This window comes from Crocodylus siamensis, chromosome 7 (assembly GCF_052110815.1).
Source record: "Crocodylus siamensis isolate JL-2025a chromosome 7, ASM5211081v1, whole genome shotgun sequence".
In the NCBI taxonomy this organism is placed as follows: Eukaryota; Metazoa; Chordata; order Crocodylia; family Crocodylidae; genus Crocodylus; species Crocodylus siamensis.
This window is the reverse complement of record NC_143401.1, coordinates 84,540,734-84,563,888: the sequence shown is the minus strand read 5'-3', so window position 1 is coordinate 84,563,888 and position 23,155 is coordinate 84,540,734. Positions and strand designations below refer to the sequence as shown.

The following is a 23,155-nucleotide window of genomic DNA, read 5'->3' as shown; positions in this document are numbered from 1 at the left end:
CAGACTGACCAGGAGGACTCATTGGTGCAGTTTTCCACCTGCTTTTTCCTTTACTACTCTTGACATTTCATCATCAATATAATGAGTTTACCTCTGCCCAGAGAATACCATCTCAAGCATACCATGGAAATGGCAGTACCACATTTTAATACCTTGCTGGTCTGTTGGAGGTATTAAAATGCGTGCACTGAAAAGCCTAAAACACTTGTTTGGGAGAAACAAAATCAGGCTGAATGAGAACAAATGATTTTAGCAAAGTAAAACTGAAGAAAGTGAAGACTGGTACTTCATGCATTCTCTGCAACAGAGCCTCTGGCAGCAGGGGCAGGATGCCTCAGGGGGCTGGGAGAAACCTAATGTTTGCCAAAACTTGATTTGACTTCAAAATTATACGCTCGCTGGCTCAAGTGCTAAACATGCACTCTAGACCTCAGAGCCTGTCTGCTTGGAGTCACAATGCCCAAAATGGGGCAGCAGCTGGCAGGTTTCTTAATGCATTTTGAGTATTGTGAAGGATACTTTTCCATCTTAATTTTTTTCATTATAGTTTCATCCTATGTATGAAAACACTGTAATTTGTCCTAAAACGTTTGACATACTGTTTCTGTTGGCTGGCTATTGGCTTCTATCTCCCAAAGCACCTGATAGTCTGTTATGGGAAATGTCATGAAATTAGAAAAATGCAGTAATGAAAATCCTGACTAAAGAAACCCTCCTGTTAGTTCAACAAAAAGGCAAATCCAAAACTGAAATAGCCTTTCAGTCTCTCTCCTAGAAACAGGTTTGAAAAATGAGGCTTACATCTTGGAGGGGGGGTTAGAAATTGGGTTTTATTAGAATTAACCCTAAAACATATGGCCCTGCAATGATAAACAGTAAACTCATCTTTGAATGACTCATCCAGAAAGTAACTTACAATGCTACTCCGTATCTGCTCCCAATAATTCACAAATATATAAGCAGGAAAGGTAAAAAAATATCAAAAGGCAAAAGCAACCCTGTCTTCCATGTTGTACGTTTGTGATGCCTCACAAAAATGCAAGTTTTGGAAAGCATTTTAACTTGTGAAATGCAGAAAATAATTCATGCTACTTAGGAATTCCCCAGACTTGCAGTTTAGGAAACAGTCTTTTCAGGGGTGTTTGGTATTAGCTATCATGCAAAACCAATTAGTCATTCAAGCCACTTAAAAGGTAAGTATCCCTTAAAAGGATGTTGTGCTTTTTCAAGCTTTAAATGCAACTGTTATAAACACAAAGACTGTTCCTGAGAGTTGAGTTAATTTTTCATTGCTTGTCCTAAAAGTCTTCTTTGGATCATGTGTTGTAAATTCTTGATGCTCTTTTTGCTGCAGATTGAGCCTCTGACGAATTCTCGTCCTGTTCCTCAGACTTCTGTTTTAGAAATATGTCTGACTTTAGGAAGCGGCTGTAGCTGTCATACTTCATGAGATTGAATATCTGGTGGGGAAGGACAAAACACAATGACTCATAGAAAAGGAGAGAAGGAAAGTAGGAGAGTTTTAAAATGGATGTGTTCTGTCAGCACTAAAACATATTGATGAGAAAGCATGACATTAGAATTGATCTACTCTGACAAGGGATTATGCAGAACAAGCTGTATTACAGGTAGTGGTTTCACAGTCCTGCCCCTTCCTAATCTGATCAGTTTAAGAGTCAAACGGCATGCCACCCGACTGCCAGCTCTGCCAGCTAGCCTGAGATCTGAATGTCAGATTCACACATCAGCACCTCCAGCAAAGGTTTTGCAGCTGGAACTTACTTAACAATTGTCAGGACATAACCCAGCTCCCTCCCACAACAGAATAGGTTCTGCAGAGCCACCGGGAATAAAACAAACTGAAGATGTCGTGCGTCAGCGCAAGGTCTGACTCAGAACGAACAGAGAGAAGAGAGCTATGGGGAAAGAAAGGGCCTTTATGCAGTTACCTTTCTGATTGTAAACACACTTGAATATCACTGCAGAGCCTGGGCATGAACACAGACCACTGACACTAGTAAGAGCCCCTAAAATAAATACTGCAAACACACAAGCTATCAAAGTACAATTTTATCATAGACTGTAGTACCTGGCATAGCCAATCCTCCTTTAGAGCATCCAATGCCTAATCACACACGCATTGTTGCTTCCTCGATGGGTGAAATCCTGTTCCCACTGAAGCCAATGGAAATTTTGACACTGCCTGGAGTGGGGGCAGAATTTCATCCTAGGTGTATACTGAGGCCTCAGGTGTCTATATCCAAGAAGTCTATGTCTAATGCCAATATTAAAAATACATCATAAGAATATTTCCTTTCATAGCTGCCATTTCAAAAGAAGCATTTTCTATCTGTTTTCCCTCGTTCCACCACTTTTTCACTTTTCTTTTTCCTTCCAGGACTCTGTTTCCTGCTGCAGAAATCCAGCCTCAGGTGTTTTCTCTCCTGCTCCACCTATCTATTTCCAAGCAAACTCCTACAACACACTTATATATTACTAAAACAACAGCAAACAGATCTCTGCTGCTCCCAGTTGTCTAGGCCCTGACGGCATTTTGGTTGGACTATAAAAGGTGGGGGGGGGAAGAAAAGACAACATACTGAAACTATAACTGCAAGCCATAACTGAGACAAAACAGAATCATACCTCACCCTCTACAACTTCAGCAGAGTATTCTCTCTAAGTCGCACTTTGTGACTGACTGTATTTTACAGTGCCCAAAATCACTAATCTTCCAAGAGGAATTTTTGGATTCTCAGCTGCTTCAAGAACTAGGGTTACAAATTCCATGTGCAGCTGATTGAAACCATAGCTTTATGCGACTCATCTCTAAGAGTTAGTGGAACTGCGGTTCACTATTTGATAGACACACGACTAACTGCCCTTGCTTTTCTGAGCTACCAAAGAACATAAGCAAGGGGCACTTGAGCAGCACATGTGTGCATGAGAGCTGTAATATCCTGTTCATTTATGAAAGACACAGGTGCTAACACAGGCTAACAGCTGCTCAGTTTTCAGATTTAAACCATTAAAAACCTCAATGTCATAATTTAAAAGCTGAGTGAACTGAAAAGGGTTTTGACCCAGGAGAGCTGGCTGGATGTATGTCCTAGAGGAGGACAGGCTTCTACCTCAAAGTACCTAATGGAAGTTTTCCTGTTATCTCTTATCTGGGGATGACCTTCATGATCAGTACTATCTAACTAGATGTAAAAATGCCTCTGCGGCTTTGTTAGTTTTTGCTCCCTTCTGTCCCACTTGCCCCCCCCACACTATTGCCTATCAGACTTTCATGGACCAGTGCTTGGATGAATAGATCTCTTTCGTACAGGGTAGCCACAAAGCACCTTCTGGAGAAGACAAATACTGCTAAGCTCAAAACCCAGTCTGGAATGGTGCAAACTGTATGTTATTTCAGAGATGCTGTAATCATGTGCAGAAAGGGAATCCCCTCTCTCTCCCCACCAGCCCTGCAGAGAAGAGATATACTAGGAGAGAGAAGATGCAGCTCCTTGGTTAAACAGTTGGAAAATCACAAGGTCTCTAGGAACCACTTAACTTCCACTTCACCCAGTGTGAACAGCAGCCCTGGTGCTGACAGGGAAAAAAAACTTCATGTATAGCCTTTCTCCACGAACCGTCTCATTTCAATCCTCAGGGCCATGCATACACAGTAAACATATGGTATCTTTGAACATGCAGCCCTTTTCCAGGAGCGCTGCTTCTTACACTGGGAGCAGCGTGGCCCTGTTCACATGTGGGTTTGACTAGGCCAGTTAGCCCATCCCATTTAATTAGCACCCCCTGGCACCACACAGGTGTGGCTTCTGGAGAAGCATGGTATGCCTAATTATTTTGCTCTGGAGTACAGTAACTGAATGTGCAGACACAGCCTAGCTGTATTCAAAAAGCTAAGTCTCACAAGCTGATCTGTGGTTTGCAAGCTATGACCCCTTCTAGTTCATACATACAGTGCTAGCAAAACCACCAACTGTTCCCTCAGGAGTGAATTATAAAACTCCTCGTGACTGAATAAGGATTGAAGCAAGAGGGCAGAATTGCTGCTAGAGGACTTCCCAGCAGGACCAGACCAAAGCTTCATTCCAAACAGTGGAAACCTCCAACAATCCATAGAAGTCCTTGTTTAGTTTTAAAAGTTTACAGACATTCTTGAGTAGCACATTAATTGGACTCTACTACAGCTTGATCGAGTGCACATTTTTAATACGTGCTTCCTTCACTGTTCCCATCTATTCACCCAGGCCTTGGCTGAAGGGGAGAATATTTAAAACCTCCTGTGCTTTCTCCAGTTACATTGTCATGCCTACGTAATCACCTGCTTTGAACACTAACCTGGTTTACTGTGACACTTTCTTTCTCTTCACACTGAATTCACATATATTCTTCCAGAAAAGAATTTTCTTCCTTGCACGAAAATTAGGTTAGCAGTGAAAAGGTCTAACAGCCATCTGAAGGACAGCTGAACCTTTCGCTCCTCAATTCAATTTAATATCTGAGAGATGCTTTGCTGTTTGATGGCGTCTCTGTTAAAAATACAATTTTAACCAAAAAACCCCCGTTTTTAATAAAAACAAGACCTAGGAAACTGCAAACATCCAGCAGTCCTGAGAAGCATGCAGTGGCAGTACCCATATTCATAGGCAAGCTGCAGGCAGGAATACATTATTCCATTGACTATGCTACTGCAGTTTTAAAAAACTGAGGACATCTACTTCCAAACTATCTACAACATTTGCCCAAAGTCTTGCATTGCTCAGTGAGCTGAAATGGGAAGCTATCAATGACCCCTCTCGAGCTTTAGAAAAGTCTAGATCTGCCCTAGAAGAACAGATCCAAACCCTTCTCAAACCTATCGGGATAGTTATGACAGTCCAGGCCTGTTGCTTACAGCAAATAGGAGGTGAGGGTGGGGGGGTGCTTTTTGTCACTTTTTGAATCAAAGGGCTGCTGAAACCACGCAGGGGTAAGAGTCCTGAAGCAAACTCCAGAGACCACAAAGAAGCCAGAGATAGAGTTCAGTGGAATGATCATCACTAGTGACTTAGTACAAGTGAAGGTACAGAAAAATATGGGCATGAAATCAGGTATGTAGTCATAATGGTCCAGAGAAGCAAGGTTTTTGGTTTTTTTATATGAGAAGGTATAAGTAAAGCTACACACACACACACACACGTACATGATATTTACTCGATCACAAGATGAGGGGTTTTTCACCCCCTTTTAACATGGGGAAAAGCCCTTTGCCTTACAATCGAGTATCAGGCAGCAGGGAGCAACTAGCTCTGGGTTGGGGCCAGAGCCGAAGCTGCTGCCTGCCCTTTGCTGCCTCTGCAACACCTCCCACAATGCTCCCTCACAGCCCCAAACCCCTACTGCCCTCAAGTCTCCCCCCTTTGTTGTTTTTCCCCCCTGCCACACTTCTTACCTTTGATCTGTGCCAGCAGGCTCCGTCCTCATCCTCGCTGCAGTCTAGAGCATGGCACATACTCTGGCCCAGCCCAGTAGCAGCAGTGCTGGCTCTGTGCTGCTCTACAGGGTGGGCTGAGCTGTGCTCAGTGCCCCAAGCTGCAGTAGAGACAGAGCCTGCCAGCATGGAGCAAAGATAAGAGGGAGAATGAATTTGAGATGATCTTCCAATAATTAGATTTCATAATGGAAATGTGCAATAAATAAATACATTTACATGCATGTAAAATTACAATAAATGTATACATTTTCTGTGTATAGAACCTAATTATTGGGGGGGTCATTTTGTATTTGGATAAATCCAGTACATATCTTTTATCAGACCAACTGTATGGCTGGGAGAGAAATGTGACCTGAAGAAGGGTGCTTTGTTCTCCTCTCCCAGCAGCTGATCCAGTAAAAGATATGGCATGCAATCAGTCAGTTGATGGGTTCCCAACTACCAATAAGAAAACCAAGGAAGGAAATCTTAGCCAGCTTCCCAAGAAAGCAACTGCAGTGGAAAAGGTAGGGATATAGTGTGCAACCAAGGGTCAACTCCTATGTAAATTGTGGTTAGCATGCATCACGCCATATTTTGCATGCACATCCTCCACATACCAATGTTAGCAGAGAAGAGGTGTCCTCTAGCAGGATGGAGACTATACAACTATCCAAGTGCTAAGTTCTCTCCACCCTCTGTCCTCACTTCATTCAACTACTTACAAAACCCCAGCACAAGACATTCTACGGTGTGTAACAATTTTACCTGGTCCTGGAGTTTTTGAAACATTAGAGGATGAGGCGTCTCCAATATTGTCTCATTCAAACGGGACTGTCCTTCAACATTGACTTGGGAGGAAGCTTTACTGGACAGGAAAGTCATGTAAATTTCTTTAGCTTTTTCTTGCATCTGTAAAATGACATATGTGGTTAAATTAATATTTGCTCCTGAAATATATATCTAAGCCAAGTCCATCTCTGAGACATATAATGGGCCAATTCCTGTACTATGGGCACCATCTCATAAATGATATACCATCAAAAGAAAGACAGCGTGTAGCAGGTTAATCATTTTATTTGTTCTTGAGATTTTCAAGGAGGCTAATGGAGTCAGTCACCAGATCCTATGTGGGCACCGAACCCCAACAGGTTCATTTGAATAGCCCAACTTCTGCCTTCTTTTTAGCATTCGTTCAGTTTAGGTACAGATTTATCTTTCTCTCGTACAGAGATGGGGATTTTGTTTCCCAATTTATACTGTTAAAATTAACAAGCAAAGCAGCCGAGCAAAAATTAGAGAGGCACTTTCTTCTGAGGGCATTCTACATCTAGCAGTGATGTGCACATCATTTAGTTCATGCTGGAAGAAAGGCCCAATTCTCTGAAATGCTGAGCAGTCATTGACTGCAATGGGAGCTGACGGTGGTCAGCTGTGATGGATTAGGTGTGGTAAGCTTGAGACAATTTATCCGGACCCATTATCTCTAACTGCAGATGTTCTGTTTCAGTCACCTTCTCTTCATAAATCACCAACAGCAGCAATAACACTAAGCGCTCATGCAGCACTGTTCCAACTTCAAAGCCCTTTAACTACCATTGCTTCCACTGAGATCAAATGCAAGACTCCCAGGGTGTCACTACATCCCGCTCTAGGGTGGAGAGCGGGGATGGACGGACGCTCAGAGCTGCTCTAATTAAAGCGTCCTCAATGTCATATGTATTCAGCATTCCTACACTTCAAAATGGTGGAGGGGGCACTTTAAAGCTCATTCAATGAGCTTTAGTTAAAGCGCTCTGCTGCCATTTTGAAATATAGGAATGCTGAATACACATGATGCAGAGATTAATTAGCACACTCCAGCAGACTTAATTGAGTCTGTTCCAACGCATGCTAATTAGCACGCATCAGAGCAGAGCTCCGTCACGTGTATAGGTGCCCCCAGTGATTGGAAGTCAGGTAAGGGAAGAATGGGCACAGCATGACAATACATTTTTAAAGCCATTTTAATTAAAAATTTCACCCTGGAATTTTTAATTTTTCATACTTCAAGCAAGTGCACACCAAGAGACACTGACAGATAATTAGCTCTGAGTAACAGAACTATTCTATGTTGCATATTTAATGAGGAACAAAACTGACAGAACCACAAGTCAAAGGATTACATCTTTGATAGGAAGTGGGACTGAAGAGAGATGCTCTTGTGACCATCAAGAAATCATGCAGGCACTTTCCTGTTTTATATTTCAGAATAGGCAGGCAAGGTTCTTTGGGTAGATGTGATATCTTTTATTAGACCAACTAAATAGAGGGAAAAAGTTTTGCAAACTTTTCAGCACAAACACCCTTCCTCAATTAGACCACGCAGGCCAACTATGACTAGACAAGTTACACTAGCATAAATATTAGGATTGTGCAAAGTTTCGGTTGCTGATTTGATTTAACGGAGATTCAGCCTGATTCGGCAGCCAAATCTCCAAATCAGGAGACCCTTTAATTTCTCCAAATCGAATCAGAATCCTCCAAATTGATTCAGACATAGACAGCTTTAAGTGTTTTTTGTACATACCTCAAGGTACCAGGTGGCTCATGAATGCTGAGATGGTGAGGCAGATGGAGTGTCCCACGGGACTGGTCCCCCCACAGCCAATTGCTGAGCCAGAGGAGCACAGGGGGGGCCCCCAGTGTGCTCCCTAGCAGACCCAGCAGTGGACCGGAACTACTTCAGGTCCACTTCCACGTCCACCACGAAGCACGCAGGGGACACTTCGCATGCCTGTGGGATACCCCATCTGCCCCACTATCTCAGTGTTCACAAGCCGCCTGGTACCCTGAGGTATGCAGAAAAAATATTTAAAGAGGTGTCTTTGGTCGAATCACCGATTCTCTGAATCAGCATCAAATCTTCATATTCGGATTCGGCCAAATCGAATTGGGACAGTGATCCCAAATCAACAAATCAAATCATGGTCCCCTGATTGCGGCCAAATCTGAATAGAATACAACCCGCTTCACACCCCACTAATAAATACGGGGGTAGACATAATTATATCATTGTACAGGTAGGCTACCACTCTACCTAATTTCAGTTTCTGAATTAGAATAAACCCTCCTGGTAAAAGAATTCGTATACCAGTCAGTATAGCTTTGTCCAAACTATAGGGGAAGGGAATATATGTCACATCAACAGTACCAGTAGTTGCCTTCAGAGACCCGCAAAAAATAATCCAGGGATGAGCAGGAAGGAAAGAAGCAATGTCAGTGATTGAGTAGACAGCACTCTTTTTTTTTCTGTGTCAGCACTGAACCAATACCTAAGCATCATGATAAAGGAGACAATATGACTGCATAGGTTGTCTTAAAGACTTAAAACCAAGATCTTACTCGCAGGTGGTCAGTAAAAAAATCTAACAGCACTTTTCACTAGCAGATGTATGTTAGACCCCAGACCTCTGGCTAGGTTCCAGTTTGGATACAATAGAGTTTTGTCTACAGAAATCTCCCTCACTGTTTCACTTGGACACGCTATCTTCTTCATTTCCTTTCCTATGGTCAAATTCAGTTCTCAAGCATATATGTTCCCAAGTGAGGAGAATAGGAGTCCCAGATGCTCATCAGATGCCAAACTTTGGTGGTTAACAATTGTGCATGCTGTACTGCTAAGCTCGGTTTGTAACTATTGTCACATTTTACACTTGACGTGACAGTAGAAATACCTGAATACTGTACACAAAATCTGTGCTGTCAAATGAAGGTGCTATAAAAGTACATTCCAGAGAGGGGATTTTTTTTTTTACTGAAATACTGCTAAATGTTTCTAGTGGTTGAAAAGGATCACACATTGATGAACAGTTATTATTTCCTATCTGTGTTTATTTTGGAAGGAAAGGAATATTTTAACATTGTGAGGCAACACAAAGTGACATACTGGGCACGTCCACACATGCATTAATGGGCCTGAATTTTCTATACAGAACATTCAGGCTCTTTAAAGTGCTCCCTGGTATGCATCTACACATGCACCCCCATCAGGAGCAATCTGATCCTGTCAGGAGTAGCCAAATACAAGGCAGCTCCTGCTCTGCTCTTCCTCCTCTGCAGTGGCCACGGGGAGCTCCAGGTTCCCCCAGGTACCAACCCTGGGCTGGCAGAGGGAATGGAGGCTTAGCCCTGAGCTCTGGGGGAGGTGTGGGGGGCACACTGTCCAGGATCCGCCCCCCTCCCCCACCGCCATTTCCATGTGGCTGGGAGAGCTGCCTAGGCTGACTGGGAGCAATTTGCTTGTGGTCATCATCTACACGCATGGTATGGCACATTAGTAAATGTGCCACTTTTCTAGTACCCTTATCTATAGGTACTAGAAAACAGCATTAGACTAATATATAGTGCACTAATTGCTGCACATGTCTAGACAATGATGCTTTACTGTGCATTGGGTTAGTCTAATGCACAGTTAGGCATCTCATGTAGATGCAATCACTGTTTACTTACTTTAAAAGCATATAAAAAGGAAATGCCCACAGCTAATTCTAATAAAATGTTCAAGACTATGTTTAACTCAAAAAAGATCTAATTAAGTAAGAATCATAATTCTGAGGACCATATGGGTGACAGCAGAGCTGACTACTACAAATATAAAACTGATATCACTTCCTTTGAGACCCACTAAAAGTCATACTTGGTTCATACATTTGCTCATTTTGTTTTTAACTTAAGTTTTAGAGGTTGATCATAAAAAAAATACTTTCTGTACTATTTAACCTACTGGGGTCAAGGGGAACAGAGAAGCTTCCTAGTTTAAGGAGATACTTAAAGTTTTATTTTGCAAAATGTCTACGGTACTAGGAGAGGTGTAGTAGACTACTGCTAGGGCTTGTTGTTGTTTTTGACTTCTTGAACCTGTTGAGTAGTGTGGAAGCTGGCTGCTGAAAATGCTGATAATTATAGCCAAGAATACTACTTAGCACTTATATAGTACTTCCTCCGAACAAATAGCTTTAGCTAATTAAAAGAAGTGTGACTGTAAAGAGACAGACTCAATGGGGAAGCTGTACCAGGAGTGAAACTGCGTGAGTCTTCAGTTCAGCTAGAGGGGACTTCCAAAGAGGTAAAGACAGCCTGTCCTTATGGTTGCACCTCTGCTTATTAGTGACTGAGCACCACTGACATAACTAGGGAGGGGCAACTGGGGCAAGTGCCCTGGTTGCTTCCTTGGGAGGTAGATAAAAAAAATAGCTGCTGCTGGGAGCTGCATGACTGCAATTGTGATCACACTGGATGCAACGTGGCAACTGGAAATCGCTGCTATGTGATTTCCCATGCCCCAGGTGCCCAGCTGCGTCGTTACACTACTGCCAAGAACAGGAACATTTTAGAGCATTTTACAAACACAGAAATTGTCATCCTGACACTATGCAGGCCTCATGAAAACCAAGCAATATACTACTGGTCAACACAAGAGGCCATAATCATAAGTATCACGAAACTGCGTTGTATTGTTTTTTTGCTATAACTACATGTGGTACTGTTCCTTTACATGCTGTAACTTTGTGAGCTTCCTCAGGCAGCATTTTGCCTTCTGTCTGGGTCCTGCTCAGAACAATAAAGTAACCAGCCATGTTTGCTGTATGATACTCCTCTTCCCTGTGCTAGATATAACAGAAGCATTCCAGTGCTAGCTGCAAAAAAGCACTAAACCCACTTGGGCCCATATACAATGCTCGAATAGTTTAAATAAAACAACGTAAGATTATGAGGATCCAGGATTTTGTAAAGGAGGCACAGGAGCAGCAACTTGAACTGCAAAGGTGGTACCCCCAGAGCCTAGCAGAGAACACTTGGGGCAATGGAGCAGGGAGGAGGAATCTGACTGCTGCTGCCACTGTCCTCAGCTGAGCTCTCTTTGGCTGGAGTAGTTCAGGAGTGGCTCTAGAGCCCCCCGTCACCCGTGAGTCAGCTGAGGGCAGCAGTAACAGTAAGGCTGATCACTTCCTCAAATGTGGCTTGGATTCCTTGGTCTACAGGGGAGGCCATACTGGACAACAACTATGTGACCGAAAGCTCAGATACAATTTTTAGTTCTGTTGTTAAATCCAGTTCAGAATTTAAACATCCTATCAATGCAGTTACAATGAAAAGAGGATTATAAAAGCTGTATTCGGAATATGGTCCTTTGTTAGCACCACAGACAAATTAACTACATCACCATCGTATTACAGAGAATTGCTGCAGAAGTCATTTTCAGGAGTTCCATGCTATTATAAGAACTGTAGAAAATGATTTTCCATTTTTAACATTCCTGTTTAATCCTGTAGAAAACTCTAAAATAAAGCCATGCTGTATAAAAGTCAGAGCTGTAAAAGCTTCTTGCAAATCCATAATGTATTGTGAAGTATATGCTGTTCTGCTAGTTTCCTGAAGCTTTGCTAGTATTAGACAATTGACTGAATATAGTACCTAATGATTAGTACTAAAAAATTGAAGCTAAATGGAAACCAGTTAATCACTGTCCATTCAGCATGGCAATCCATCTGAGGAATCATTGCATCAGTATCTTTACACATGTTCATCATTTCCTGTATATGGGTACACAATCCCAAAATAGCAATGTAAAGGTAAAAGTACTCCGATTACAGTATTTAATAAAGGACAAGGAGGTTATTATTGCACATTGAAATATGAAATCCTACATGAGGACTTCTCATTTCCAATTCCATTTTAGAATCCAATGTGGTGCCTGTTTAAGAAACAGAGTTTCCTAGCTCCTAGGAATGGCCACTGTAATCTATCCAGGCACATTTGGCCTACATGAAGCAAAAGATGCTTCCCATTTGGTAACCAGCTCTAATACCAGATCCACATCCCTCAGTGCAGAAACCAAATGCTCTTGAAAGAGGAGGAAGAGAGTAAGCATTTCTTGACACCACACTCTACTTTTTACACATAGTAGTAGCCAGATGATATTGTGCACAGTAGTACTCTGTGGGTGCTGACAGACATGCAGCTCCCCAGTCTAATTCGTGGCACTTCACAGAAAGCACCATGAGTTAGACCAATCCTCCCGACCCAGACATTAGCTGTTGGGTCAGAAGGGTGGGGAATTGAGCTCCAATTTGGAGTTGATCCAGCCGAGGAGCTGTGTGTCTGCAGCGTCTCTCCCCTAGCCCTGCCTTCCCCTCCCAGTTCCAATGCTCTATGCATGATGGGGGAGGGGGCGGAAAGAGGGATTTGCCTAGCCTGCGCTGGAGTTGGAGTCCCCCTTCCTGCCTCAGGGGGGACTCCAATCCACCCCCTGCTATGCAGGCTGCGCAAACTCCAGCCCAAGCTCCTTCTTCTCCCCTTCCCATTGTGCAGACAGCACTGGGGCAAGGCTGAGCTGCAGCAGCCCAGCTGCCAGAGCAGACACGAGTTAACAAAAGGTGCTTTGCTTTGGAACACCTTCATTTGAACCCTCATACAGTGGGGGTTAATTTGTCACATAATCAGGGACCTTTAAAGTGTTCTACAGCTGGGCATGGCTGCAGAGTGCTTTCAAAGGGCCAATCATGTGACAAATGTAACTTCTGTTTGCACCCTGTGTTAAAAGAGTTGAATTGCTTCCAGGACTGATTTGTAATACCAAGGGGCTAGTTTCTCTCTTGTACTGGCATCATGATAGTAACTGAGCACCTCCCATGTATTTAAGATGCTTGTAACTACCTCTCCCTGCCCCTCTTGAAGAGGTAAAATAGCCCAGTTGGTCATTTCTGTGTTGGAGTATGTATGCATCCATGTTTGGTTGCATGGACCTTACTGGGAGGAAGCCAAGCCAAAGGACACAGAGCCCATGCAGTTCTAAGCATGCTGAGATCTGGAGCAGAACAATGAATTTCCGTCCCTTAAGATTTTTCTTCTAGAAATCAAATACCAAATATATATACCGTGTGTGCATGTGCATGTGCATGCACGGGTGTGCTAACATCTGAAGTCGTTTGTTTCTTAACTGAACTGTTTTGGATTTTGGGTAGATAAAATCCAAAATATTAATTGAAAACAGGCATTTACCACCAAAAAAAGGATTGTCTTATTGAAAACTGCCATTTTGACCAATAATTTTTGACCAGCTTGTTGGACCCCACTGCTGTCTTTTGAAGTGAATGGTATACTCTAGGTCCAGCCATTGTGAAAGCTCTGTCACCAATATCTAGAATACACCCTCTAATACTTGATAATTTTATGCTCCCAAAAGATATGGCCTGGAGGCTAGGGATATGACTAGACCCCACTCTAATCTCCTTGTAGCCATCAGAATACTTACTACCAATTGCACTCTATATCTGCATATCCCTCCTCCCTAAGTGCTCTGCCACCAACAAAGCCAAAATTTAGCTTTCAGGGTGCTCGTACATGTGCTGGGAGGCTGCACCAATGCACTGTAAATACCGTGCATCAGAGCAGACGTGATTAATCGAGTCTGCTGGAGTGTGCTAATTAGCGTACTCCACCCAGTCTCTGCATCTTGTGTTTCAGCATCCCCACACTTCAAAATGGCAGTGGGGGCGCTTTAACTAAAGTTCGTTGGACGAGCTATAGATAAAAGCACCCCTGCTGCCATTTTGAAGAGCAGGGACACTGATACACAAGATGCTCCAGGCACTTTAATTAGAGAGGCTTTTGGAGCTGCTCTAATTAAAGGCTCCCCCTCCCCCCCACCCCCAGAGCATATATAAAAATGCCCATAGTGTACACAGGAAAATTGTAAACGTGGGATTTTCAAAGGGGCTTAAAGAAGTTAGACACTAACGCCCATTGGCACTGAAATTCGGTAGGAATCTGGCACCCAACTCTTTGGAATTCCCTTAACCAAACTTGAAGTGTCAACTGTCAAAATATTCTCAAGAGTAACGAATAGAAATTGGGCGTGAACGCCACAGCATCAGCATCATCCTTTCCTAAACCTGCAAGCCCTACGTCCATGTGAATCCTGCAAGAGTGGGACCTATGCAGTAGAGGCAGTTTTGATCAGAACTCATCAAAAAATCTCTCATTGAAATCTAAGTGAAAGCTACAGTGCAGAAACATATCAACATGTCAACTTCAAGGAAACTTCTTAACAGGAAAGTGTCTAAGGTGAATCATTTCAAGTTTCTTGTTTCACACTGATGTCAGATAATTTAACTTCGATATGAGAACAAGCATCTCATTTCAACTCTCAAACTTTTTTAGCATTTGCATTATATGAAGTTACTGAGGTTTATATTTTCCTATATTTGTATAATAATAGTACACGTATAATCGTTACAATGTTTCAACATTCAAAAACATCTTTTTTACTTTATCTAAACAGAACTGATTCATCATTATTGAAACAAAACATTTCTGTAGCTGCAGATCACAAGTTTTTGGAATTTCAACATGAAATTTGGTATTTTCAGTTTTTGTTTTGTTCTCATTTGGATGGGAAAAAAATGTTTTGTAACAATAATTCTGGTTTATAAACCGCTCTCGTTACAATGAGTTATGTATCCACTTGTTCAATATATTTACTTGCCTCTTCCTGAAATCCAGCTGAATAACTAGGTAGAAGAACTGTCAGATTCTCTTAGGCTGCTATGAGATCTTTTTTGACAGGTAAAGTTATTTTGAGGGACATACCTGTTTCTTATCTTGTGTTTTCTTAAATTCTTCACATGCTAACCAGAACAAAACGTTCTCTTCACTAAATTCTTTCTTTAAAAATTCCTGGAGAAGGAAAAACAGGCAAAATGTTAGACTTAATGTCAAATGTTTGTTTCCCTTCCTGCTTTTCCCCTATTTGGGGTTGGTATCACCTAAATGTTGCTGGAATATAAGCAAGCAATAGTGCTTTAAAATGTAACACTTTAGCTAGGCTTACCAGTAAGTTATATCAGTAGGTAATATAAAGAATACATTTATAACTACTAAAGTACTCAAGCAATTTAAAAGCGTTATTCAAAAAAATACATGCACTTTTTAGTAGGAAGTAAAAAGATGTTTTAATGAGCTTCACAGATTACTTCTCATTCCTGTATACTTTCAGTACAACTTTCTTTAACAACCAAAAATCTAAAAATTGAAGTGTTTCTAAATGACTGTCAGTGACAATAAATTCACTTAATGTAAATTACAGCATAAGATGTATTTAAATTCCCTAGACAGTGTTTAAACAGAATACATTCATATTTTAAAACAGAAAAAGATATATTAAAATTGTGTATAAAAGCAACAATATTTATAGTTTTGACATATGCAATTTTCATCTTCCAATGTAAAAGAAATAAAGACGCATAGCATTATATGCTGGTATCAGTAATTCTAATTTTTAAGTGTCCAATAAGTGCTAGGCAATCGAGTTGTTTCATCAATAATTTCTTCTCGATCTAAGGACTAGGTTCTGAAAATCTTTACTTAAGCAAGATTTCCTTCTTCTTATTTAGGCAAATAATCTCACCGTGTACTGGCAAAAAGGGTTTGCAAGATCAAGACCTAACATGTCACCCTTACGTACGTGCCGGATCTCTATGATGATCTGTATGGGCAGACTGCTGCTCCCACCTGGGGCTCAAATATCAAAGCATGATATTTATGCTACAACTAACATGTTAATTGTGCCATAAATAAGCAACATGCCACCCATTCAGCCAATTTATGGCACCACCACAAAGGTATGCCACATAAAATGGAATATCTAAAATGTGGAATATCTTTGTGGCTCATCTGCATAGTGCAGGAATTGAATGTGTGGAACGCCCTAAGGGGGCCCTGGTCAGCTCAACAGCCCCAGTGCAGAGGCTATGTCTTACCAAGTTACTTAAGCTCCACAGCAATCAGTGGGACTCTTCACCTGAATAAGGACAACATGCAAGAATACATGCTGCAGAATCAGGCACCAAGAATGAATGCTGCATTACATTTTTTTAGAAGATCAGGCTTCTTTCTGCCCTGGTATTTAGCCCACTGTTACGTTTCCATCCTTCGACCTTCTGACATTATAACCAGAAAACAAATGGCAGACAAAGGTCCAACAAATTATTATTCCTGCAACCTGAGAATGTAACTCAAAAAACTAGCAGGCAGAGGACACCCCCAGAGAAGCCCAGCAAATGACCCTAATTCAACTATTCTGCCATCTCTGTCAGTTCACAAATCCGGTCATATAAAAATAAACACCCTCCTGCCATTGGTATGGTGCTTTTTTAATACAGATACACATAAAGCCTCAAGCACAGGTTAAAGTTTATGCAAATGCTAGGAGCCAAGATAACAACCCTAAATCGTTTAACTCCTTCTGGGTCCTCTAGGAGGTTCTCCAGTGACACAGCCCATCTGGCGGTTCCTTTTAGGGCCTGGTGGCTGCTGCTTGGGTTGGCATCATTGTCATTTATCTCTGAAAAAGAAACATACCAAAAATTAGTAAGAAAAGGTTAGCACTGCATTTTTTTCCTTACCGTTCATAGCACTCTTAAATTGTACCTGCTTTTCTAAAAACGGACGTAAAACTGAAAACAAACAGGGCTTCTGAAATTCAGTATCTTCTTCAAGAAATGTCACAGTTGCTTTACAGCAACAAAACTCCAAGTGGCTACTACCATCATTTTCAATGGATCCATTTGTCTTATGGATGTGGAGCACAACTATGCGGGCCTCAGCTGTAAGAGCGCTGCATGGTGGCTTCTGGCATGGTCAAAATCACTGGGTGTTTTAGATCACCCATGCCGATGGTGTGAAACCAGTCTTGGTAAGCCACCTTGTAGAGATTTCCTTTATAAATGAGCACTCTCCAAGGTGAGTGGGGGAAGTGGAGGGAGAAAGAAAAGTGATCCTTTGTTTAGCAGAAGACGACCCCTAAAAATCAAGCCATGTGACTGGGAGGTCTGCTGGTGTAGTCTCCAAGCACAAACGCCGTTGGCTGATGATGCTTTTGGTCTTAAGTCAGCTGGGGTTTTGCCTGAATGAGGAGCACAGGATCCTGTCCAGGACTTCTCTGCTAGCCAGAGCTCTCACAGATGTTACAGAGTCTGCAGGGCAGAAAGAGCCTGCATAAATGCTGAATGCATAACTGACTGTCTTGCGCCAAGGGATGAGTTTATTAAACCACCGGCTGCCAAGGCCAGATTTGCTGGCGACCAATTCCCGGCTTGAGAGGAGTCCAAGCACATTACTGCTGACCCGAAGAGCTTTAAATAAACACAAAGCAACTTCCCTTGCTGCACACCCAAAACCCTCAGTCAAGTCTTTGGGAGCCTTAGCCGTGCAGGATGAGGCCTGAAACACTGTTTTAGATCACTGGACATTAATACAGCTGTGAGGCCGATTACACATTCTTTGTACAGCCAAAACTCTCCACTGTAATCAGTAAAACCTTTAATAAAAGTATCTGAATATATACAGATGGGTTGGAAGCTACATCTCTAAAGAGCAAGCCTGCTAGGGACGACAGGAAAGCTTTTGGGTGAAAGTGATTTTCACTTAAGTAACCTGCTGCCCTTCAGTGGGATCAGTCATGAAAATAAAATGAACAGGATTAGGCCTGTATTCTGTCTGTAGTTTGGCCTTTCATTCATACCAGATTGATGTGTTTGTTCTACTAAACCCTTTGTTTCACCCGAATAAGCAGTGTTCAGAAATGTGGATTCTTCAATATATATTTGGATTCTACTCAGGGCTCTTCCTCAAGCACAGAGTCAAAAGCAGAGCAGATGTCTAAAAAAAATAATGCATGGCATAGAGTAACCTTGTAAAGCCCTCAAACACCAGCAGATGGCTAGAACGATAGATGCCAGGAGCCAAAACCTGCAGAAAAGCCTACTTAGCTAAGTGCCTGTAGCCTGCTGGAGGTCTATGGACAAATTTGATTTGATAATTATCAAAAGGATGTCTTGTTCTGAAAAGATAATAACCTCATCCACCCGCCACAAGTTGTCATTGCAGGAGTGTCCCTTTATGAGAGAAATGCAACTCTGCAAAAGGGTCAGATGAACTCCAGCTGCATCCCCCTATCATTGTTTAAGGGAAGGAGACCAAACCTCATGTTCCAAATTAGTAAACTGTTAAGAGAAATAAGATGCAAATATTTTTAAATGGCCAAACAATTGGACCACCCACTGTGCATGCACTATAAAACACAAGCAAGCCCATGACTATGCTTTGTGTAAACAGCGTCTGTCCATTGCTTCCTATGGTCTCTCCTTAGGTTAGAACTGATTACGATCCCACTTCTACAACTTTTTCTGCATGCATGCTGCTGTCAACCTGAACATAAGAGGCTACAGAATTAGATCTCTAGACTGTAAGCTCTTCAGGCAGGGCCTGGGACTTATAATATTGTATGTAAGAATAAAAAGAAGAGAGGTTTTCCAGAGAAGACTCATGGTCTAATGGGAGTAGTATAAGAATTTAGGAATCAGAAAGTTTAGGGTGCTGTAGCTCTGATGCCAAGGTAAGACCTTTTAATTTCTGTGCGACTCAGTTTCCCCTTCTAGAAAACATAACGTTGTGTAGCCTGACAAATGTTGGTAAAGCACCTCCTCAAAAGTACCTACCCACCTAACTCTCACATTGAAATCAGTATCTTTGAGGATCTAGGCCTTTGCAACCCAGGGCTGGAGTGTGCAAACACTTGTACCAAAGACCGGGCCTGGTTCCCATGTTACGTGGTTATTTGCAGCTGTGCACCACAACAAAATAGTATTCCTTCAAACAGAGGACAGGGCAGCAGAAAAATCAGACCCCTATATGTATAATTTACCAAGGAACAGATCAGAGCTGGATTCTATTTTCTTTACCCAGCCAAACTTTAAGCAACGTCTGATGGTTACTCATCATTTTTTTAAAAAAGGACGGCAGAAGCACATAAATTGAGAGATGAGTGGCCACCAGACACGAATACACACGTGTAAGAAAGAGGATGTTGAAACTTGACTGCCATGAGAATCCTAGGCTAGAGTTGTGCTTTGGTTTTGCTAAGATCTCTCCAAGACTCAGACTACAGACAAATACTCTGCCGGCCCTGTGAACGAGCAGAGAACAAAAAACCCTTCCCCTGCCTTATCCTGCTCCTCAAGTGCTAGCAGAACTGCAAGTCTCTAGTAACACTGGCAGTGCTAGATTACCCAAAATGGGCATGCAGGGGTGGGGCTGCACGCTCATACAACTTGGACAAAAAACGGTCCAGGGAGAACAGCATCCTGCTAGGACCGGAGCACGGCCCCGGCTGCCGAGCAGAACCCCGCAGAGCTGCGGTATTAAGTGACGTTAGGCTGAGTCCTGTGCTAGACTACTATCACCAGGACCAAGCTACCCAGTTTGAAGCCATCTCAAGGACAGGCACAGCAGTGTAAATATATCCTACATCAATACTGAGCTGAACCTAACAACACTCCATTTTCAGGTGGTCTTCAGAAATGTCCGTAAGAGACACAAAAATAATTCCCCTCTTCTGCACAATTGTACAAGGCTGCACAAGGTACAAAGCAGAAAGGAGACAGGCCCTGAACATTTCTACTGATATCAGAATTACATTCGAGTTTCCTTATACAGAAATGTAATGTGTTCCCCCTAGCTCAATAAACTGGCAATCACAAACATTTTTCCGATATAAGAATTGCCACCAATAGGATCAGAGCTCTCATCTTTACATACACACAATCGCTTAAATCCATTTGATCTAGCAGGCTGTGCGCCACACAGAATACTTCTTTTTGTCTTTAAATGGGCAAAAGGTTTAGTGCAGACCTTGCCCAGTAAAGTTCAACTGAGCTCACAAATGTCTTGAGAAAAAAAAGTCATACTTCCACTTCAGCAGAAGCTATATACAAATCTTTTGAATAAGTTATTTTTAGAACATAATGGCACAGTGTGTTTTATTATATGATTCATCCTTGCTAAACCTTATTTATCCCTCTGTTTATCATCATTTATAAAGATAATTTTATTTCCTTGGATGCCTTGCAATAAGCTGCTCTGCAGTTTATACCTAGAAACTGTGAGCTTAATACCACCAATACCTGTTATCCAAACCAAATGGGATAAGCTGCTTTTTTTAAGCACAGAAAATTATATGCACTAATACAGGCAGTACAGAAAAGCAGCCTTTTACTTCTGAACAAGTAATAGATAAAAATGTGCATTCTTCTTGCCTTGGCGCAAAACTCTCTCTTTAGCTAAACTAGGAAACAAACACATATGTATGCAAGATGCAGTTGTACAGACTTTACTAGAGCGAAATTTCCCTGACTATACAATACAATTGCTTATATTACATGCAACAGCCAGAGGTTTATACAGAGCTAAAGATTAGGCAGTTATGGTAATTACAGCATTATATCAGGGAGGAATCCTATTCAAACTCTACTAGTCTATACACAATAATATTGCATAAATAAAAAGGCATATGCAATATTTAAGAAGTTTCTAATTATCAGATATAACAGTCAGGGTCTAAAGCAACACAGATTCACATTTTACAAATAAGCGGTTCCACTGAATCAGTCATGTCTGATTCATATATAAACAACAGCTACATGAAATTTTAGTAACTGAAATATCTAACAAGTCAAATGAAATCGTCAGAAAGGGACCTTCCAATCACCTTTTATCCCCAAATATCCTGTACTCAGGCAAACTTCTTATCAGAGACATTCATTAGAAAGTAACAACTCATACCTCTGGGCATTATTTTAAAAGGACAATGACAGACAGAAAAGATAGAAAGGCATCAAATAGTAGAAATGCACATTCAATATTTCCAAAAATAAGGATGAGAACATGATTCAATGAATCAGGTGGGATTTTCAAGCGTGCCTAAATGACTAAGAAGAAAAAGTCGTAATGACATTCGTTAAAAACGGGTGTGCTTAAATTAGACAGACACTTAAAAGAAAAGCACGGTGACTATCTACACATGTAAGAAGCCTTTCCTACGTTGTGCTTTATGGCAACATGCAAAACAGCACAAACCCATGCACATTACTGAACCTTATTAAAGCAATCACCTATTTTAAACCTTTTCTTGGGTTTTTTTTCCTTCCGTTTTGCAAACTTACTAACAAAAGATCCATCACCAGCTTATCAGTCACACATGTACCTGGATAGCATCTTATAATGAGCCGTTTTGCTTTGTTTCCACAGTTGAAGCGAAATAGCGACACTATATTAAGGAAATCCTTTGCCAATCTTTACTTTGAATCAGGCCTGGTTCTTTCCGAACATTTGCAAATACTGGCATAGACTTCTTTTTTTTAAATAAGTGCTCTGAGCGTATTGCATTTTCCTAGGATTACCAGAATGCCTTCCCTGTTATACTCACCAGTCTGGAACTAATAACCAGCCGTTATAAAACAATGGGAAACTGTTCATTACCATGTAGCTGTAGAAGAAAAATTCCCTTACTTTCCATGTATCCAATTGTCACCCAATAAGTCCCATATACCAACTTTTTCTAGGAGTGTTTTAAAGAATCCTGTTGCTACAGAGGGTCGTCCTTTCCACACTTTGGTATGTCAATGTTATAAACCTCAACATCCTCTTTTGAATGTCTCTAAGAACAGATGGCTACTGAAGTCCAGTTTTAACTATAAGGAAGGAAATTAAAAGGATGTTCTGCTTTTCTAGTACCTCTGGAAACATTCACTATACAACCTTTATGAAACTCTATTAAAGCCATACTCAGTTATTCGCAGCAAGCCTTTAACATGCCTGTGCAAGATCATAATCTTATTGCCCACTGCAGAAATAAAATTGCTCGTTAGGATCCTTCACTTGTTCTTTTTTTTAATCCTAATTCTTTCACGCAGAATGACACGATACGTTGGTTTTCCTGAGCCACTGATCCCGCTGTGCTGAAGAAACTCTGCTGCGAGACGTCCTGCGGTCAGAAGCAGCTACCCTTTGAGAGCGTGTCTGAAAAACGGCCTTGTAGGCTTCCCTATTTGGGATGTCTCAGCGCTTTCCAGATCAAATGTACGGCGGTGTTTCTAAATGTCAGCTCTGCAAAGTCAATTTGGGATCTGAAAATCAAGCAAGGTTCCCTTTGGTTTGCGTTTCACCACCACTAACAGGCAGTGAGAAAGGAATTAGCATTTGTCGCTGCTGTATCTGGTGACAGACATCCCCTTCCTCCCAGGCACAGCTGCTGAAACGGGAAGGATTATACTGCACAAAAAGGGCAGTTTATGCATCCTGTGGCATCTGATTTAGATTAGCCTCACAGCACCGAGGCAGTCCCACACGGGTAGAGGCCATCCCTATCGGCGACGCGGCAAACGCAAACATTAAAAATACGTGTGTGTCCCCCTCCCCCAGCCGGGTTGTCCTGGCAGCTGTTAAACACGAATTTAAAGGCGAGGGCCGCGCCGGCCGCAGCGCCGAGTCCGCCTCACTAAACGGGCGCAGCCGGCCCGTCACCACACGACGGGCAGGGCGGCGCGAGGTGGCCCCGAGCTAACTCCGCGCTGCCGCGCCCGCGGGAGGCGGCTGCCCCGGCACAAGCGACCCGCGCGGGCCCTTCCTCTTCCGCGGCAAGCTCCTCCGGCGGCGGCAGCGCGGGGCCGGCCCGTCTCACCTGAGGGCGGCCGCTTCCTGCTCAGCCGGCTCACGGCGCGGGTGAACATCGCGGCGCCGCGTCCGCCACGTCCAGGAGGCGCCCGCGTGTGCGCCGAGCCCGCCCGCCGGCCCCGCCCCGCCCCGCCC

The 23,155-nt window shown here is 42.4% G+C and overlaps 1 protein-coding gene across 5 annotated transcripts; it reads right to left on the bottom strand.

Moving 5' to 3' along the window:
- Positions 1-809: 809 nt before the first annotated feature.
- RGS10 (regulator of G protein signaling 10) lies at positions 810-23,155 on the bottom strand. 5 transcript variants are annotated; one of them, XM_090057391.1, is made up of 6 exons: positions 23,028-23,119; positions 21,857-22,473; positions 16,735-16,853; positions 15,101-15,187; positions 6,236-6,379; positions 810-1,460 (listed from the first exon to the last, which is right to left on the bottom strand). In XM_090057391.1, exons 2-6 carry the CDS (start codon positions 21,861-21,863, stop codon positions 1,317-1,319), a joined length of 501 nt encoding a protein of 166 aa, XP_089913517.1. In that variant the 5' UTR covers positions 21,864-22,473; positions 23,028-23,119; the 3' UTR covers positions 810-1,316. The 5 variants fall into 5 exon arrangements, 2 of the variants coding, with proteins under 2 accessions (XP_089913517.1, XP_089913516.1); XR_016443487.1 differs by lacking the exon at positions 21,857-22,473 and adding an exon at positions 5,447-5,604 and having other exon boundaries at positions 1,323-1,460; positions 23,028-23,155; XR_016443488.1 differs by lacking the exon at positions 21,857-22,473 and adding an exon at positions 4,354-4,544 and having other exon boundaries at positions 1,326-1,460; positions 23,028-23,155.